This window comes from Plutella xylostella, chromosome 3, assembly GCF_932276165.1.
Source record: "Plutella xylostella chromosome 3, ilPluXylo3.1, whole genome shotgun sequence".
In the NCBI taxonomy this organism is placed as follows: Eukaryota; Metazoa; Arthropoda; class Insecta; order Lepidoptera; family Plutellidae; genus Plutella; species Plutella xylostella.
Genome location: NC_063983.1, coordinates 5,999,922 through 6,015,926, shown reverse-complemented (window position 1 = coordinate 6,015,926; position 16,005 = coordinate 5,999,922). Strand labels below are relative to the sequence as shown.

Below are 16,005 nucleotides of genomic sequence, written 5' to 3'. Positions count from 1 at the left end.
CAGTCCCAACCTCTGCGTTCTGGCCTTGTATAGTTTCAAAATACGCGAAGGAGATTATTGTTTTCACGAATTTCCAAGAGTCGTGAAACAAAATTCGTTGAAATACCGCCTTTCGGCTATCCATTCTATATTTTTTACTATTAAATTATATGTATATTAGAATAATGCATATATATTATGTCTGTTTTCTTTAAAGAATGTAAAAGAATACTACATATTTATCTATTTTACTGATAAAGTTTTCGATACTTCTATGTACGTTTTAGGAACTTAATGGGGATGAAAAAAAAAACAATATAAGTATTTCATTAATGTTATTTTAAGTTGTGTATTTTAAAAAATTAGTTATGTCGCTTGATAAAAAAAACCTTACATTCCATAAAAAATTACAACTACAATCACAATTAATTTATCACCGTTTGTAAATTAAAATTGGAAACTTATTGCTTAATAAACTACATTCACTCATTCATTCATCATTATTATTTAAACTATGGATAAAAAGACGATCACACACATAATTGTATTATACTAACTAAATGAATAAATTGTAAACTAAATCACATTATTAAAATATCACTAAAGTTCCTACAGCGACACTACACGAGACAATCACACAACACAATAATTGTAAAAGTAAATTAAAATAATAGAAAAATGATTAATTGTAAATTGATTAAAAAAACATTAACTTCATATTCACTTACAGGTTTACAGGTAGCCCCATTTTACAAAAGTGTTGACAACCCCACTGAATCTTTCCCTGTATTGTATGCCACTGTCAATGATGATCTCATCGGCTTTCTTGTTAAAGTCCGGTTTCTTCTGAGCGAGCATGTATGGCAGGATGAAGAGTCCTAAGTACAGACCGTATATTGTCCGCTCTTTTACATCTTCATCAAACTCCTGCCGCGGGTAAATGTCCTTGACATTGAAATTGAAGTGTCCAAGGCTTTCTGATAGGCAACTGTAAAAGTAATAAAGAAATGTATTAATACAAACAGACCATCGTTAAATGATCTAAGGCCGTGGTAATGTCCCCGGCAATGGTTTAGTGTACCAATGAAATCGTTAGAAATAGAGAATTAGTACCATTCTAAGACGTAGTCAAGAAAAACACTCTCTGGAAAAGATCGAAATTTGAAAACGTTCCATATTTTTTATACCTACCTTTTTATTCTGCAACTTAAGTAAATTATACGCATTCCAAAACAACGATACGGGTCACAATCTAATACGTAAGCACAAATATACAGCAGAAAAGTGGGTGGCACGCTTCCGACTCACGTCACTTCGCCTCTGACTATCCTTTGGTTCCGGAATCGGACGCCGGACGGAAGCAGTGGAGAATTTACCATAATAAAAGTACTCACTTATAATAGTGTTCGAATATCTCCTTATAGTATCGGTCCCTGAAGGCTTCATCTGATCCGGTGAAGATGAAGTACATGAGGTCGTTGATGGGCGAGCCGTAGTGCACCATCTGGTAGTCCACGGGGCACAGCTCCGCCAACTTGCCGTTCTGAAACAAACATATTTCATGGTTAAGATATTATCAACATTAGCAATAGCTGGTTAAGAATCCTATCAATAATAGCTGGCGAATCCGTTAGTTTTTTTTTACAAAAAGTTAGTAAGTCAAAATATGATACTCGAAAAGTAAATTTTACTAGACTAGATTTTACTTTAGGTACCTATTTTAGGTTAGGTTTAGGTCATCATAATTTAACTTGGCATAATAACGATTACATTTACAAACTGAGCAATATATTTTGTTCATACAAATTTAATGTAAATAATTTAAGACACTTTTTAAACAATATTCTCTGTATATTTACGAGAAGTGTCTAAGATGAAATAAATTATTATACCTAATTACCTATTCAGCCAGCGACTGAAAACTAACAAAAACCCTAATCTAGGTCTAGTATTTGTCACTGATACGCTACATCGAAGACCCTATTGGTATCAAATGAAAAAGATGATTAATATTGTTGCAGTTACTTACACCGCCACAAAGAATATAATAGGATAGATAATGACTTAGTACCAAACTAAATAAAATACAGACATACCTCGGACCGAATCATAAGATTCGTGTGTTTGTAGTCCCCGTGTATGAGGCAGGGGCGGCGCTGCAGGCTGTGCTGCTCCATGAGCCCCGCATTCGGCTCCTTCTTCTTCAGGAAAGCCTTGAACCTCTCCGCGTGCTCGTCCGACAGACCCTCCATCGCCGTGTTGATACGATCCTTCGTATACTTCAGGATAATCTCCGGGGCCGGCCTACCCTTAGTATACATGTATTCCTCCTTGGTTTTAATAAGCTTATCGAATAATTTAGGATTCTCGCGCTGCATCACGTAGGAGAGCGCGTGGAAGTTCGCCAGCTTCCTCACGGCTCTCGACGCGAAAATCCAGTCCATAGGTTCAAATCTATCCGGCGTGTAAAATCCTTTGGCGCTTAAGTTTTCCAGAATAACCGCTTCCTCCATCAGAGTGGGACTGGAGGCGTAGTGCTTCGGGAACGTGTAGCGATGTTCGATCGGCACTTTGTACTTGTTTTGCAGGTCATTGTATATTTTCACTAGTTCTAAGTAGACGAATCTCTCGCGTCTGTACATTTCGGTTAGGTGCATGGCTTTGCGCTCGGCGTCGCTGGCCTTGGCTATTTTGGCGAACAGTGCTATTTCCCCCTTTTCTTTGCTCTTGATGGTGATGAGGTAGATGGCCGCAGTGTAGTTGATGCCGGTGCACGGTATTTCTTCTTTGGTGATGCCGAATTCGCGTAAGTGTTCATTTCTGGTGATTTTTTTGAGGATGTCGCTGATTATCTTTTCCCTGGCTGATTCGGTGGTCATGTTGTGCTCGTGCTCGCTCCGGTCCCACTGACTCTGCAACCGATCTCGCCCTCGGTCGTACTAAATGTGCGTCTACCCACATTTAGGACGATTAATCGTAATACGCATTACTTCAAGTTTCGCTAATCATTACTTTTCGTTACGCGCTTCTTATCTAAGGACATATACTTATACTATGCTGCGTAAATAATACTAAGTACCGATATAATTATTTAATTTAAGTACAACTATTCTCAATCCCAGCGGATAAGTTACGGGAAATTAATTTTCCAAGAAAACTTTTATCCAAGCAAATTGATCTGGAAACTCCAGCGCAAACAAAATTAAATTCATTGAATCTCGACCCGCAGGAAAGCCGAGTACTTTTTGCGGCTAAACGCTGGGATTTCTTCAAATCAATTATCTGACACTGCGTACCTAGCTAGTTGCAGTAAGAAACCTACAAGGTTATACAGGGTGTTGCAAAAGTAGTATAGTATAATAAAACAGTAAATAAAATTCACCTTATAATTCACCTCAGATTAAAGTTATTTATTAAACGTTAATGTAAACGTAAATTAAAAGTTGATCAGATTGACCCCATCAGTCACCCCTTTTCGGTATTCATCCTGTATTTATTGATCGCATGGTTTATAGCAAAATAATCCCTCGGTTCTATTTGCCATTTAATTTACGTCTTCTTCTTTTACTGCCCGTTGTCTTGCGAACGACTTTTCATTACATCCGTGAAATTAACCCCAATACTTGTTTTGGACCTTATTACGCGGAGATAACGACCTATTCACCCACACCATATAATAAGGTACCTAATAGTTTTAATGTCTATTGAGCTGATTATTGCAAACAAATTATTTAGGTAAGTACAATATTTTCAGTATTTTGGTTGGGAGGTAGCTACGAGTAAGAACCAGGAGAAGGATATACGATATTTACTATTTATCCCGGAATTCCCAGGAGACATTTAGAAGCGGATCTCGCGGGTAACAGCTAGTAAAATATAAAGGCTTCAAAATACCAAACCCTTACTGTGTAACTATCCGGAAATTGTTCGCTTCCAATATTTCAATATTGACAATAGCAACAGGTCGATGCGAGATTGTAAACAGAACCAAATAAAATCAATCTAATTTCCTACTTCCCTTTCCGTTACGTAAAAAATACGGTCTCATGAAAAGATGTGCATATATGGCTGAAAATTTATCAGTGCTCTAGCCAGAAGCCGTGTCACGCCGCCGCCGCTGCCATCGTTCCAACTGATACAAAAGCAAAAGCCAAGAAAAAAAAATAGAAATCAAAATGGAAAATATTATTTAGAATACTTATCAAATTATGATCATAACTCTTTTACGAAATATGATGATCGTAGTGTCATGGGATCATTAATAAAATTTCACCCCTGACAAAGGGTGTTTGCACATTTTGTCAATATTTGGGGTAAATCATTATGTGTTCCAGATACTGTTGCTATGGTTTATTACATGGCATTTTCGAGAGGCGAAGCAGTAATGATATGTAAATGTTTTATGTTGAAGGGAACCAGGGTAGCTACCTTTATCTTTGGCAACAACTAATCCGATTTCGTTGTATAGGTAACTGTTTAGAGTATAAGTATATATATATATAGGCTATTTATCGAGAATTCCCGAAATCATTTTAAGGCGAAGCAAAGATCACAGTATAAGCTATAGTGAATAATAAGCCCCATTTTTTTCAGTTATCCTCATTGACTAGCCACGGATAGCTCACCCTTTCAGTCTCTCCTTAAAGGGTAATTGCTAATTGACTTTAGACAGCGAAAATTCGAGGAAGTCATTACAACTTTGTATATTATGCTGAAAATTGGTCTTTTGTTGGCCGTCTATTGCGGCCCCAGACGGCGTTATCTAGCAAAAATGGCGTCTTTAAGAACGCAATTACGTGTATTCTGCTTTTAGGGCTCAACAGAATAAAGTGAATTGGACTATTATGCTTCTTTAAATGGATTGTGCCTATATTAAAATTATGATTAACCTTGAGAGTTCAGACAAGAATTATCACAGATATCCTATAAAATCTGATTATTATAAGTAATTGAAGGTACCTGATATGTAGTTGTATTATTGTTATAAGTATAAGTTTAATTTCACGTAACTACTTATATATTTAGTTTGCAGGCAGGTATATAATCTATTTATCTTGTCTACCTTTTGAATTATAATAAAATAACTTTGTAACTAAATCAGTCTAATACCTATATTATTCACTCTCCATTCCAGTTACAAAAATGAAACTTTTTTTTTTTAATTGTTATGAGTGTTATGTACAACATAGGCATATGGACAATCTATACGTTAATAAGTTACTGCCTATCTACCAACGATTTATAATAACCAACCCATAAGTAAGCGCTTCAAATTGTATTTTAATAACCGACTTCCCTTTAAAAATCATATAAATATCAGTGTAAGTAAAACAAAACACAACCGTTTACGATGAAGGCCGCCACTATCATTGTGTTCTCCTGTGTGCTGGTTGGTGTGGTGTTCGGTAAGATGTTTTAATTATTGTATGTAGGTCGGGCTTTAGATTTAGTTTTTTAATTTTCAAGATTTAAAAAAAAAGTTTTGACTAAAGCTTTAAGGAAGCTGTTCTTTGAAACATTGGTTTATCTCTTTAAAGTGTATATTTACCTATCTCGATTGCATATTTACAACAAGATTTCAATTTCATTAGGAAGTGATAGAAACCTATTAGCATCTTTTAATTTAACGTTACCGACAGGGGCTATAACATGATCTCACACAAATTACGGTGAACCATTTATCGAATCATATCAACAAGTGTCTAAGTTATTTGTGCATGATACAGCTACACTAGTAGTAGTAACGTACCTTACTGTGCGCAGTCACCCATGCTCACGAGCTAACAAGAGCGCAGCTAGCGAACCCCTGAAGCGAGCTTCCTTTGCTGACGTTCTCAAATTGATAATTAACAGTTGAACACAATATATATATGTAGTCAGTTTCCGCGTGGCTGTGCCATATAGGGTACGTAGTGTCACAATGTCCAAGAAAACATTTCTGATGTTGTGCTTGACTGAAATTCCTAAAACTAATACAGGGAGTGTGAATTACATGTTTCTGAAACAATCCACAGCATTTATGATCTGCTGAAAGTGCAGAAATCAATGCAAAATATGTTACTGTAACATAACCTGAAAATATGACGAAGACTTCTTTAAATAACTTATGACGCTCGGCTTTTAATATAAATCTGGTATTTTGGCCTCAATTATTTAGTACAATGCCTAACTGTGGATTTTTCAGTTGAAAAGACAAATATTTTGGTCACATGCAGAAAAATATTTTGATTTGGACATTGTGATATACAGCTGGATGTATTCGAACAAGAACTTTGAAGACGTTCCATACATCCGGCGGAAGTCGCTTCTAATTGGTTATTAGTTTTATAAAATATAAGAAACAGAGCTTTCTATTTGTTTTGTTCCTTCTGTTGACAAGACGCAATATTATCTATTTGCACAATTCACGTACGCTGAAGTCGCGATATGCTCCCGTAGTCAGTGCTGATGCTAATTGGGAAACAAAGGGTACAATTTGCAGAAAATTATTTGCTTTAAGAAACAGAGTCTCACTAACAAGCTTGTGAGAACACAAGTCGTTCTATACCTTTACATATACTTACATAGTATGTACTTTACACTGAAGATTGACTTCTGTTGTAAGAGTGTCAAACGTTTCTTATCTCCAAATCAAAAAAACTCGCGACTTCTAATACACGCGCGACGACTCACGATGTAAAAGTTCCAGTGACAATTAGCACCACATTAACCCTAAACGGAAAAGTCTAGCTCAATGCCACCGTCTCTGCAATATTGAAGTTACATTTGACAGTGCATCGGAATAATACCAACTAGGTAAATTTTAAAATCAATGTTTGAAAAATTGGGCTTATTGACGGCATTTTATAAGCGGAACTTTTTCATTGATTGTGAGTGTAATACGTGCCAAAAAATAGAATGGATCGAATGTGGAAAGTAGCCAATTTAGCAAAGTGTCGAAAGAGGAAAAGTTGTTAATTAATCTAAATATGCGAATATACAAGAGAGCTGTGAAATATTGTTCCTCATAATGAATTAATTGCTAATGTGTCGCCTTATGGTCGCAATAAGGCTATATTACAAATTTCAGGAATATACATGTACTTACCTATTATAAATTATCCATATAATTATAATTAATAATTATATGGATTAATTACATTATATAACACTTCAGAATCAAAGATTAAAATAATATTGGTTTTCGTGTGATAGATAATAACGATTCATTAAAAGTTATTATAATTAGCGACCCAAAAATCCTTCTCGCTGAGTAGCCCCTTCCGGACCGATGCGGGAAAGGATGATGAGGGAAGATATAAGTTGGTATAATAATTAGTGTTCTGAAGTAAATAAATTAAGGGCAGAGTTTTCAAAAGTCGGAATACAAATTGTTTTTTTTATATTAGGTAGACGATAGAAGTCAAAAGACATATTTTAATGTTATCACTTATTGAAGTCCTTATACTATTGGATATAGTTTTCCTTTAGGTCCTATAGTTTTTAGTTTTCCTAGTTTTCGAAAGATCCTTACAACACTCTCGCCAAATAAGGATAGACAACAGACAGTTTTTTTGCTTTCTTGTTTACACACCATCTAGTTCGTATATTTTTAATCTAAGCCGAAATGTGACTGCAGCACGGCACACCAAGAGCCCCAAGTCTCGGGATGGCGAGGGATCAGCCGCGACCCCGGCTGCGTCCCCGGCCGCTGATTGGCCGAGCCCGGGCGCGCTGGGCGGCTTCGACGTGCCGCCCAGCTTCACGCAGGACCTGGGTGATGCGCCGCCGGCTGAGGGGACCGACTCTGTGAGTAGCTGTACAACCCGCGAGAGTTAACTTGACACCTGGTCGACATGAAGCAGAGGTCATGACGGGTACTCCCGAGCTAGTGAACATGACATCTGGATCTTGTCGGTCAGGTGCCAAGTTAACTATGTATATTTTCTTCTGAAGTTGGCTACGTTTACACTTTTGTATGAATATTTTGTAGAAGTAAGTAATATTCGGTTTTTAGTTTATAAACGCACAAAAGTGTAATCGCAGCCAACTTTAAGAATATTCAAGTTGTTAGTACGGAGTTGTACCCTGGTGGTACACAGGACCTTCACGAGAGTGCGCCACGCCGTCCTGTCCTCAGCAGCCGCCCTGGCCTCCGTCCAGCTCAGGCCGTGCTGTCGCAGCTCGCTGTCGCTAAAGCTAGTTTCTAGAAATAAAATTGACAGTATAGTTTACCTACCTATCGGCCATACCTGCATGTGAGGTGCGAGTTTTTAGATCCATTGAGTAGTGGCCTATAAGCGCTCCGCGCCATACAAATTTGTGTCGATATTCACTGCTCGATCGGTTTATGAAAACCTACACTACACTAGGCCGTCTGATTACTTGATGATATTGTATAGGCTCAACGTATACCGATTTTCAACCTATAAGAAACCTTACATACAGTTTAGTTTAAAATATGTAACTATAAATAGATTGTAATAAGTCTGGAAACTATCTTTGTGCTTCACTTTTGTTAAAATACAGGATAGCATAAGTTTGTACTTCAAGAGTCTTAAGTTAAAAGGGAGAAAGAACAGCGAGGCCTGTTATAAAAGTTTTGAGTGAACTATGCTTATGTAATGAGGAAAATTCTGAAGACAATTTTTTAATTCCTACTGTAAAAATCATAAAATGTAAACCTCAATTTTCAGGAAAGCGAGGGGAAGTCGGCAAAAAGGAAGTCTCACAAACACTAACTGATTACTGCGACCACAACAAATTTTGACCAGCGACCACCTAAAGGATATACTATTACATAAATATGTAATCATTATTTGAATGGAAATAAACAGTGCCTTTTCATCTTGCCCCGGTTTTTATATCCCCTAGTTATAAAATCAAGAAAGAAGCTGTACATTTTGAAACCGACCGGCCAAAAGCTCCCTCCCAGGTAATGGAGGGGCCATTATAACTAAAGTGGCAAGCTAAAAACACATTTGAATCAATCCAGTCGTTTCGTACTATGCAAGTGTGTTTGCGTGTATGTCTGTGTGTATTTAAAGCCGGGTCCAGACAATACACGGTAAATTACATCACACGTTACACTCGTCTGGACCCGGCTTAAGTAAAACAAGATACGAACGTCAAACTTATATCACTTCTATATTTTGGTCTAGGGTTAAAAAGAAAATATATTGCCGACATTCTTCGCTTTATTTGCCAAGTTTCGAGTCACGTCCGTCTGTCTGAATAACTTAGTTAATTACAATGGAGATAGTAAAGTTTTTTAATGCAATGCACAAGCAAAACTAAAAACTGTTTTGGTAGTATATTTTTATAGCTTATTAGAAGGCAACCTTGTAACCTTGGTAGGTTATAGCTTAGTATAACTTTGCCGTACAAAAACAGTACGGGAACCTGCACCTAAAAGTATACATACAGGTGGAGTAGTTAAAATAGCGAACACCAGCTTGTTTGCTCCCAGATACACATATAACATCACATACACGGATCATAACCCATAGTACTTTGTACATAGTTACAACGTTACTTTAGTCCCGAGCTGCCTAGGCAGTCAGCGACAGACAAGTAAGCTGCTGATCCTATCACCACAGTGATAGGCCCTAATAGTGAATCAGAAAATCGTTGTCAAGACAAGTTCGCCATAGGGAGTTAGATCCAGCTGTAGGTGTTCATTGATAATCTAAATGCTATGTATATACCTACATATAAATGTGAGTATATAAGTATAATTTATACACAACTACCTTCAAGAAGATGTAAGCGCCTAAAACGACGACGCATAATAAAAACAGCTCAATTTTACGGGGTTGGGGTTGGCCGGTTAAAGTTATTTAGACATGAAGAAATTTACGACTTTCATACGTCACCCTTTACAGTTTTACCACAGACCGAAAAAGGAAGTGTTATTAGTTTGTCTTGTCTTGGTATCTATATGTTCCCCGACATAAATGGCCTGTTTTTACATTTGGGAGCACATTAGACTACCTACACATCCATCGCATTTCCTGTATATTTATCTATTCCCATTATATGTATGTTATCAAATTTATCATGAATGAAGCTTAGAAATTGTTATCTGTAATGAAATGTAATAATTTTAATTTTCAGGGATCCGCAGCGAAAATCTTTTAGGATCACTTTGTTGTCCTTCCGTCCATCCTTCCGTCTATCTGTCAAGACCATTATTTGTTGTTGCAGTTGTTGATATCGAGTTGTATAAAGCGTATATTCAATGTTATAATAAAGATGATAATCCACTCGTGAGCGATAAAAAAGTTCAAACGCCCTAAATTATAAAAAAAAAATAGTTAATTAGAATCAAATATTTTAGTTTTTGTTTATAGTATTCTAATGCGCTGTGAAATGTTCTTCAATATTGCAGAGCTAGTCTTCTCAGCTTAGTAGTAATTTGATACTATTGTCACTGAATCTTTTTCTTTGCTCGCGAGTGTATTACGGAATCCTTCTTACGCGATTGCGACTCGCACTTTGCCGGTTTTTTATTTTATTGTTCGGAAGTTTTACTCGGGATTCTACACCGGTCGTGAAAGTTTCCACTTCATCAGGATTCTTGGTCGTTTCGAAGGTACCCGTGAAAGAAGTACGCATGAAATTGTCCAAAGAACCTAAGTTCGGTACTAACATTCAAAGCCGTAAACTTTTAACAGGATCAAAATAAAAAAGATTACGAAATAGCAGGCAGTATTTTATTTTTATACTTACTTTATGGTTGCGACAGAGCTATGTAAGTATCTGAGCACACGGTCCATGATTGTATCTACAACCGGAAAAGGGGGGTCTTATATGTTTTCCATATGTATGTGCGTGTGCCTATCAAATTTGTCATAGGTCCTAAACTAATGTGCATAAAATAATACAAGAATCACAACAAAACTTATGTTTACCAGAATTTAAATTTATATTTTTGTACTTATCTAAAAACGAAGTCTTTCAATAGATTCAATTTTATTTCAGTGTCACAAGTTTTCAGTAGCACTGTTTCTGTCTGATATATCTGTGTATTAGGTTTACTGTTTGCGTATACACATAGGGCATTTTTCAAAACAGGGCTTTGCATTTTTTTTTATAAAAGAACTTAACTATCGAGTGAACCATCGATTAATCAGCTATTTCCATGCTATTTCCTTACAAGCTGAGTATACAATAGAACGCAGGCAGTAATTGTGCCGTGACACAACGGAACCGACAACCAATCACGGAGCGGGGTGTCGGTTACACGCAAATGATTACAGAGCCATCTAGTTTCTTTCACTGGAACTAGAAACTGTGTTGTTTGCTTGTTTTATTTAATACGGGTATCGTTGAAAAGGACCTCCATTCGAACCAGTAAGTTCGTAGCTATAGTAATTCGTATTTGAATTTTGCAGAAATTAAGTTAGTTTATTCTTCGCCTTCTACATGAGTATTTGTGAAATTTTATGTATTTATCGTGCCAAACCTTTTATGTACTTACTACTGATTGTGGAGTAGTCGTAGTTCGTACTCACACATTTTCAGCAGCCATCTCGTCCATATATGTAGAACCAACAACTTTACACGTTTTGATATCTGAGTTATGCGAATACTGACACGTTAACGTTACATAAATCACATAAACTCTGATATTAATTTGTTCAAGTAATTAAAAATAGTTACAAAGTTAACGCAAAATATTTATAAATAAGTAAGAATTCATAAAAAAAACAAATGCATCGGTTGCCGATAAGTGGGTGCGTATTGCGACGTATAAAAACGAAATGTATAATTTCACATTAATAACGTTCACAACATATAATGAACGTTACGTATAACAACAAAATCTATATTTTCATAAGGTATAAGATTCAATTGGTATAACGTACATTTTATATAAAATCAAAATATATAATACTTACGAGGACTAATATCAATTCGTATAACATACATTACGTATATCGTTTAAAATATATACCTATCATTTAGTATAAAGTTCATAAAACATACTAACATACAATAACATAATCTGTGTTTAATTACCCAACACCGTCAAACCCCCTAGCACCAAAACCTAAAGATAGGTGCGACGACGAGCAAAGCGAGGAGGAGCGTGTTAGGTGCACATGTTCGTCGAAACCAAAGCGGAGCGCAGCGAAGCGGAGCGGAGCGTCTCCCCACATAGCGCCAATAATAATAATAATGTCAAAACCCCTAGTACCAAAACCTAAAGATAGGTGCGACGACGAGCAAAGCGAGGAGGAGCGTGTTAGGTGCACATGTTCGTCGAAACCAAAGCGGAGCGCAGCGAAGCGGAGCGGAGCGTCTCCCCACATAGCGCCAATAATAATAATAATGTCAAAACCCCTAGTACCAAAACCTAAAGATAGGTGCGACGACGAGCAAAGCGAGGAGGAGCGTGTTAGGTGCACATGTTCGTCGAAACCAAAGTGGAGCGCAGCGAAGCGGAGCGGAGCGTTCCCCCCACATAACGTCAATAATTATGAAATTACGATACGACAATCATTTAAACTTTTTGTGCATTATACATTATGATAATTATATCCGTTGTAGAATATATGTTATAAACGTTATATATTATGAACGTTATGCATTTTAATCGTTATATCAATTGAAATTATACTTTTTGAACGTTATTCTTTACGAAATTATGTATTTAGTAATTATGCCTTTCGTTTGTTATGCACAGTGATCGTTATACTTAATAAATTTATATCATATGGGCGTAAACCTTGTGAATGTTATACAATTCGTTTTTATACCTCGTATTACTTACCCCCGATAAGTTTCTCAAAAATTAAATGCATTAAGTATTTCACCCAATATACACCCACAAACACATTGGTGCGACATGCAAAAAAGACTGCTACGTCATTCAGTAGCCTCCACCGTAGTCCCTGTGCTGGTGGTGGTCGATGCTGTAGTTGTGGTGGTCCTGGCAGTGGTGGTGGAGGTAGTGGAGGTAGCCGCGGTGGTCGGCCGGTCAGTGTGGGCGGGCGGCTGCGGCTGGGCGGGCGGCAAGCAGTGCGACACGAAGCCGTAGCACAGGAAGCAGATTATCTGTGGAACGAGTAAATTACATTAGTCAAGTCACTGGAAAAGCATGAAAGCTAGCTTAGCTAGCTTTTTTTGTCAACCATTGGTAGATTGCGTTTATTGACCAATGGTTGAGTTAACTATCGGATCAAAAAACCGGCCCTTAGAAATGACTTGTAGGGGAAAGGAGCTCTTGTTACTCTTAAATAGGAAAAGGTTGTATACAAGATAATTATGTATTTCAATATTGTGAACGTTTAACTCTTAGCATTGCTATTGCTAAGACTTACGTCAACTACAGGTTACCTTTTGAACTTTTAATTGGTTTGGAAATGGATGTTGAAAGTCGGGAGAACAGAGAAACCTCATAACTGGATCATTGCGTGCCCGGGCCTCTGAAACTGAAAAAATATTAATGTATAGATGAAATTCCAGAGCTTATTGTGCAAACAAAAATGATGAATTCCTTACTAAAAATATATATATTATGATATATATATATATCATTATAAAAGCTTTTTTCAGCAAGCTTCACGCATCATGTGAGTTCCGGGGTAAATACAACAGGCCTTTCGGCAGGTCAAATTGATCGATGTATTAAATACAATTAAATAACGCATTTATTTATACTAAATCTCAGTATAAAAAGATAAGGTCTAAAGTAATTTTTTTCAATAACAGCATTGTAATTTTACCATTATTAATTCCACAGCTAACTAAAACGTTCAATGATACAAACACAAGTGTACAGAGGCTTAGGAGCAGTGCCATGACTGAAACACTTCGTACGAAAACCCACAAAACTAGTGTTCATTTGTAGTTTCCAGTGTCGCTTTTAAATTACATGCACAGGCAGGATATTGTGCAACGCACTGACCGTAGACTAATGTGGATCTGGTTTTTCAAGCTGGAATCTCATACATTTCTCCATGGCAGATATACCTAAATATAATATGTGTGTATGTTGTGATGCCTCTCACCTGCAATATACTTAATATGAATAGTAAAATGCCTAGCGCAAGTTTTCCTAGTTAACACTCTAAGCCTACGGTTTTTTTTCAGTTTAGGTATAAACATATGCATTACGATGTTATATCGAGGTTATGGTGACAAATCAAAATGTGATTAGGATAAGAAATGTTAGTGGTAGCTGTACGGTAATGTGCAGAGAAACCTGACCCCCCTCTCATAGTAACAATGTTTCTGAGAGGGGTCAGGTTTCTCTGCCCTTTACTACACACTATCTTTTTCTCAAATTTAAGTTCACATTACAATCGGACCTGAGGTATGAATATGAATCACAACATTAGCAGTTTAGTCTCGTGATTAAGAATAATCTAGAGGTATGAGTAACGTGACCATTTATTTTTTTTGTCAGAGCGGGACACCTGCGGATTTATGTTGCAAAAAAAACTTATTGGTACAGCTGAACTATAAAGTCCTGAAATTAAATGAGGGCGTACCTATTCATTACAATTTTTATGTAGTCTATGTAGGGAATGAGATCTCGTACGAGATTTCCACCTAGCGAGATCTCCCGAGACCTGTCAAATTACGGGATCTCGCGAGATTGGAAGAATCGCTATTAAAACATAAATGCAAATGCTTATTTTTAGTAAGTACTAGGTAACTGACATAATGTTGCTTAGTTATAAAAATAAAGAGACTTTTATTAAAAAAAATAATGAAAATATTATTTTGTCTCTAACTCCAATAAATAAAATGTTTATGTCTATAATTAATACACCTATTACGGCTAATCAGTTCAAATTTATGCAATACTTATTGGTAAAAAAAATATATCTATATTTAGTATTTTGTAAATTTATTAGGTACTTTACTTTCAACGATTAGAAGTAGACATAGACATAGACACATCTATTTATTTACTAAAAAAATACACATCACAAATACAAAACAACATCAATAGGAACAGTGATATGAAGAATCACAATAATAATTGTGGTGTGGATTTGAATGAAATTTGAAAGAAAATAGGCTACTTTTACTACTATCCCGGAATTCCCACGGGAAATCTTTTTAAGCGCGCGGAAACAGCTAGTTGTAAATAAAAACAAAAACTTAATTCACAAGTTCTTAAAGAAATGTAGTGAGATCGTATTAATCAAATTAAAATAGTTCAAAAGAGAAGTCAGATCAAGTTATCAAGGTACGGAAAGGCAACTTAATTTTTGTGAAAATTATTTCGATTCTGAAGACATAACTAAATTTTAATTTTAGAGCTGTCAAAATCTTATTGTATTTGTTTAAAATTCGACTCTATGTGTGTTTCCGTAATCGTCATTTCTTTCTGCTTTTTAGCAAAATTTATAGTTAGACAGCGTTAAAATTTGAATTTCTGCCTTTCGAATCGACATCATTGGCTTCTCAAAAAACTCATCATGTCGAGAGAATCATCTGATTGATTTTGCATGAAATACACGTCGTCACGCTGCATTTGTCGATCTCGTTATCTCGCGAGAACTCGTACGAAATTTGACGAGTTTCAATCTCGTTAAATATGGCCGGGATCTCGCGAGTTCTGGATCTCGGCGGGACGAGATTTCATTCCCTAAGTCTATGTGAGAGGTAAGAAGATATATATAGCTGTCTCAAGTGATTAATGCAAAATGTAGGTAATTTAAATTATCGTTTGGCCTGTTTATGAAAGCGGGACATTTTTGCCCTCGCGGGGGACAGCGGGACGGACAGCTTGAAAGCGGGACTGTCCCGCCGAAAGCGGGACGTATGGTCACCTTAGGTATGAGTGTACAAACATATCCACAGTAAGACAACGTAAACATCAGCAGTACTCACGTAAGTACTAAATCAAATACTGCCTAAAGTTACTACAAACACAAAATGCGTGAAATGTTTCTTCCAACTGTGCCGTGTTATCTACATATCGTACCTATTCATTTTACAGTTTGTTGTAAATTTCACAGCCAACATAAAATATTGGCCTATTTATCCTGTCCTTTAATTTTTTCAACCAAAACAAGTAAAAAA

At 36.5% G+C, this 16,005-nt stretch overlaps 2 protein-coding genes and 1 long non-coding RNA gene across 3 annotated transcripts; 1 reads left to right on the top strand and 2 right to left on the bottom strand.

Moving 5' to 3' along the window:
- Nucleotides 1-322: 322 nt before the first annotated feature.
- LOC105383234 lies at nt 323-2,927 on the bottom strand. Its single transcript, XM_011553262.3, has 3 exons — nt 2,076-2,927; nt 1,374-1,522; nt 323-967 (listed from the first exon to the last, which is right to left on the bottom strand). Exons 1-3 carry the CDS (start codon nt 2,856-2,858, stop codon nt 712-714), a joined length of 1,188 nt encoding a protein of 395 aa, XP_011551564.1. The 5' UTR covers nt 2,859-2,927; the 3' UTR covers nt 323-711.
- Nucleotides 2,928-7,602: 4,675 nt separating this feature from the next.
- On the top strand, nt 7,603-8,810 carry LOC125489675. Its single transcript, XR_007267159.1, has 2 exons — nt 7,603-7,767; nt 8,655-8,810. It is a non-coding gene; the product is annotated as an uncharacterized LOC125489675 (long non-coding RNA).
- A 3,934-nt stretch (nt 8,811-12,744) lies between these two features.
- LOC119693546 (salivary glue protein Sgs-3) lies at nt 12,745-13,396 on the bottom strand. Its single transcript, XM_038117343.2, has 2 exons — nt 13,303-13,396; nt 12,745-13,020 (listed from the first exon to the last, which is right to left on the bottom strand). The coding sequence occupies exons 1-2, from the start codon at nt 13,363-13,365 to the stop codon at nt 12,832-12,834; spliced, it is 252 nt and encodes an 83-aa protein (XP_037973271.2). The 5' UTR covers nt 13,366-13,396; the 3' UTR covers nt 12,745-12,831.
- Between the last annotated feature and the right edge of the window lie 2,609 nt (nt 13,397-16,005).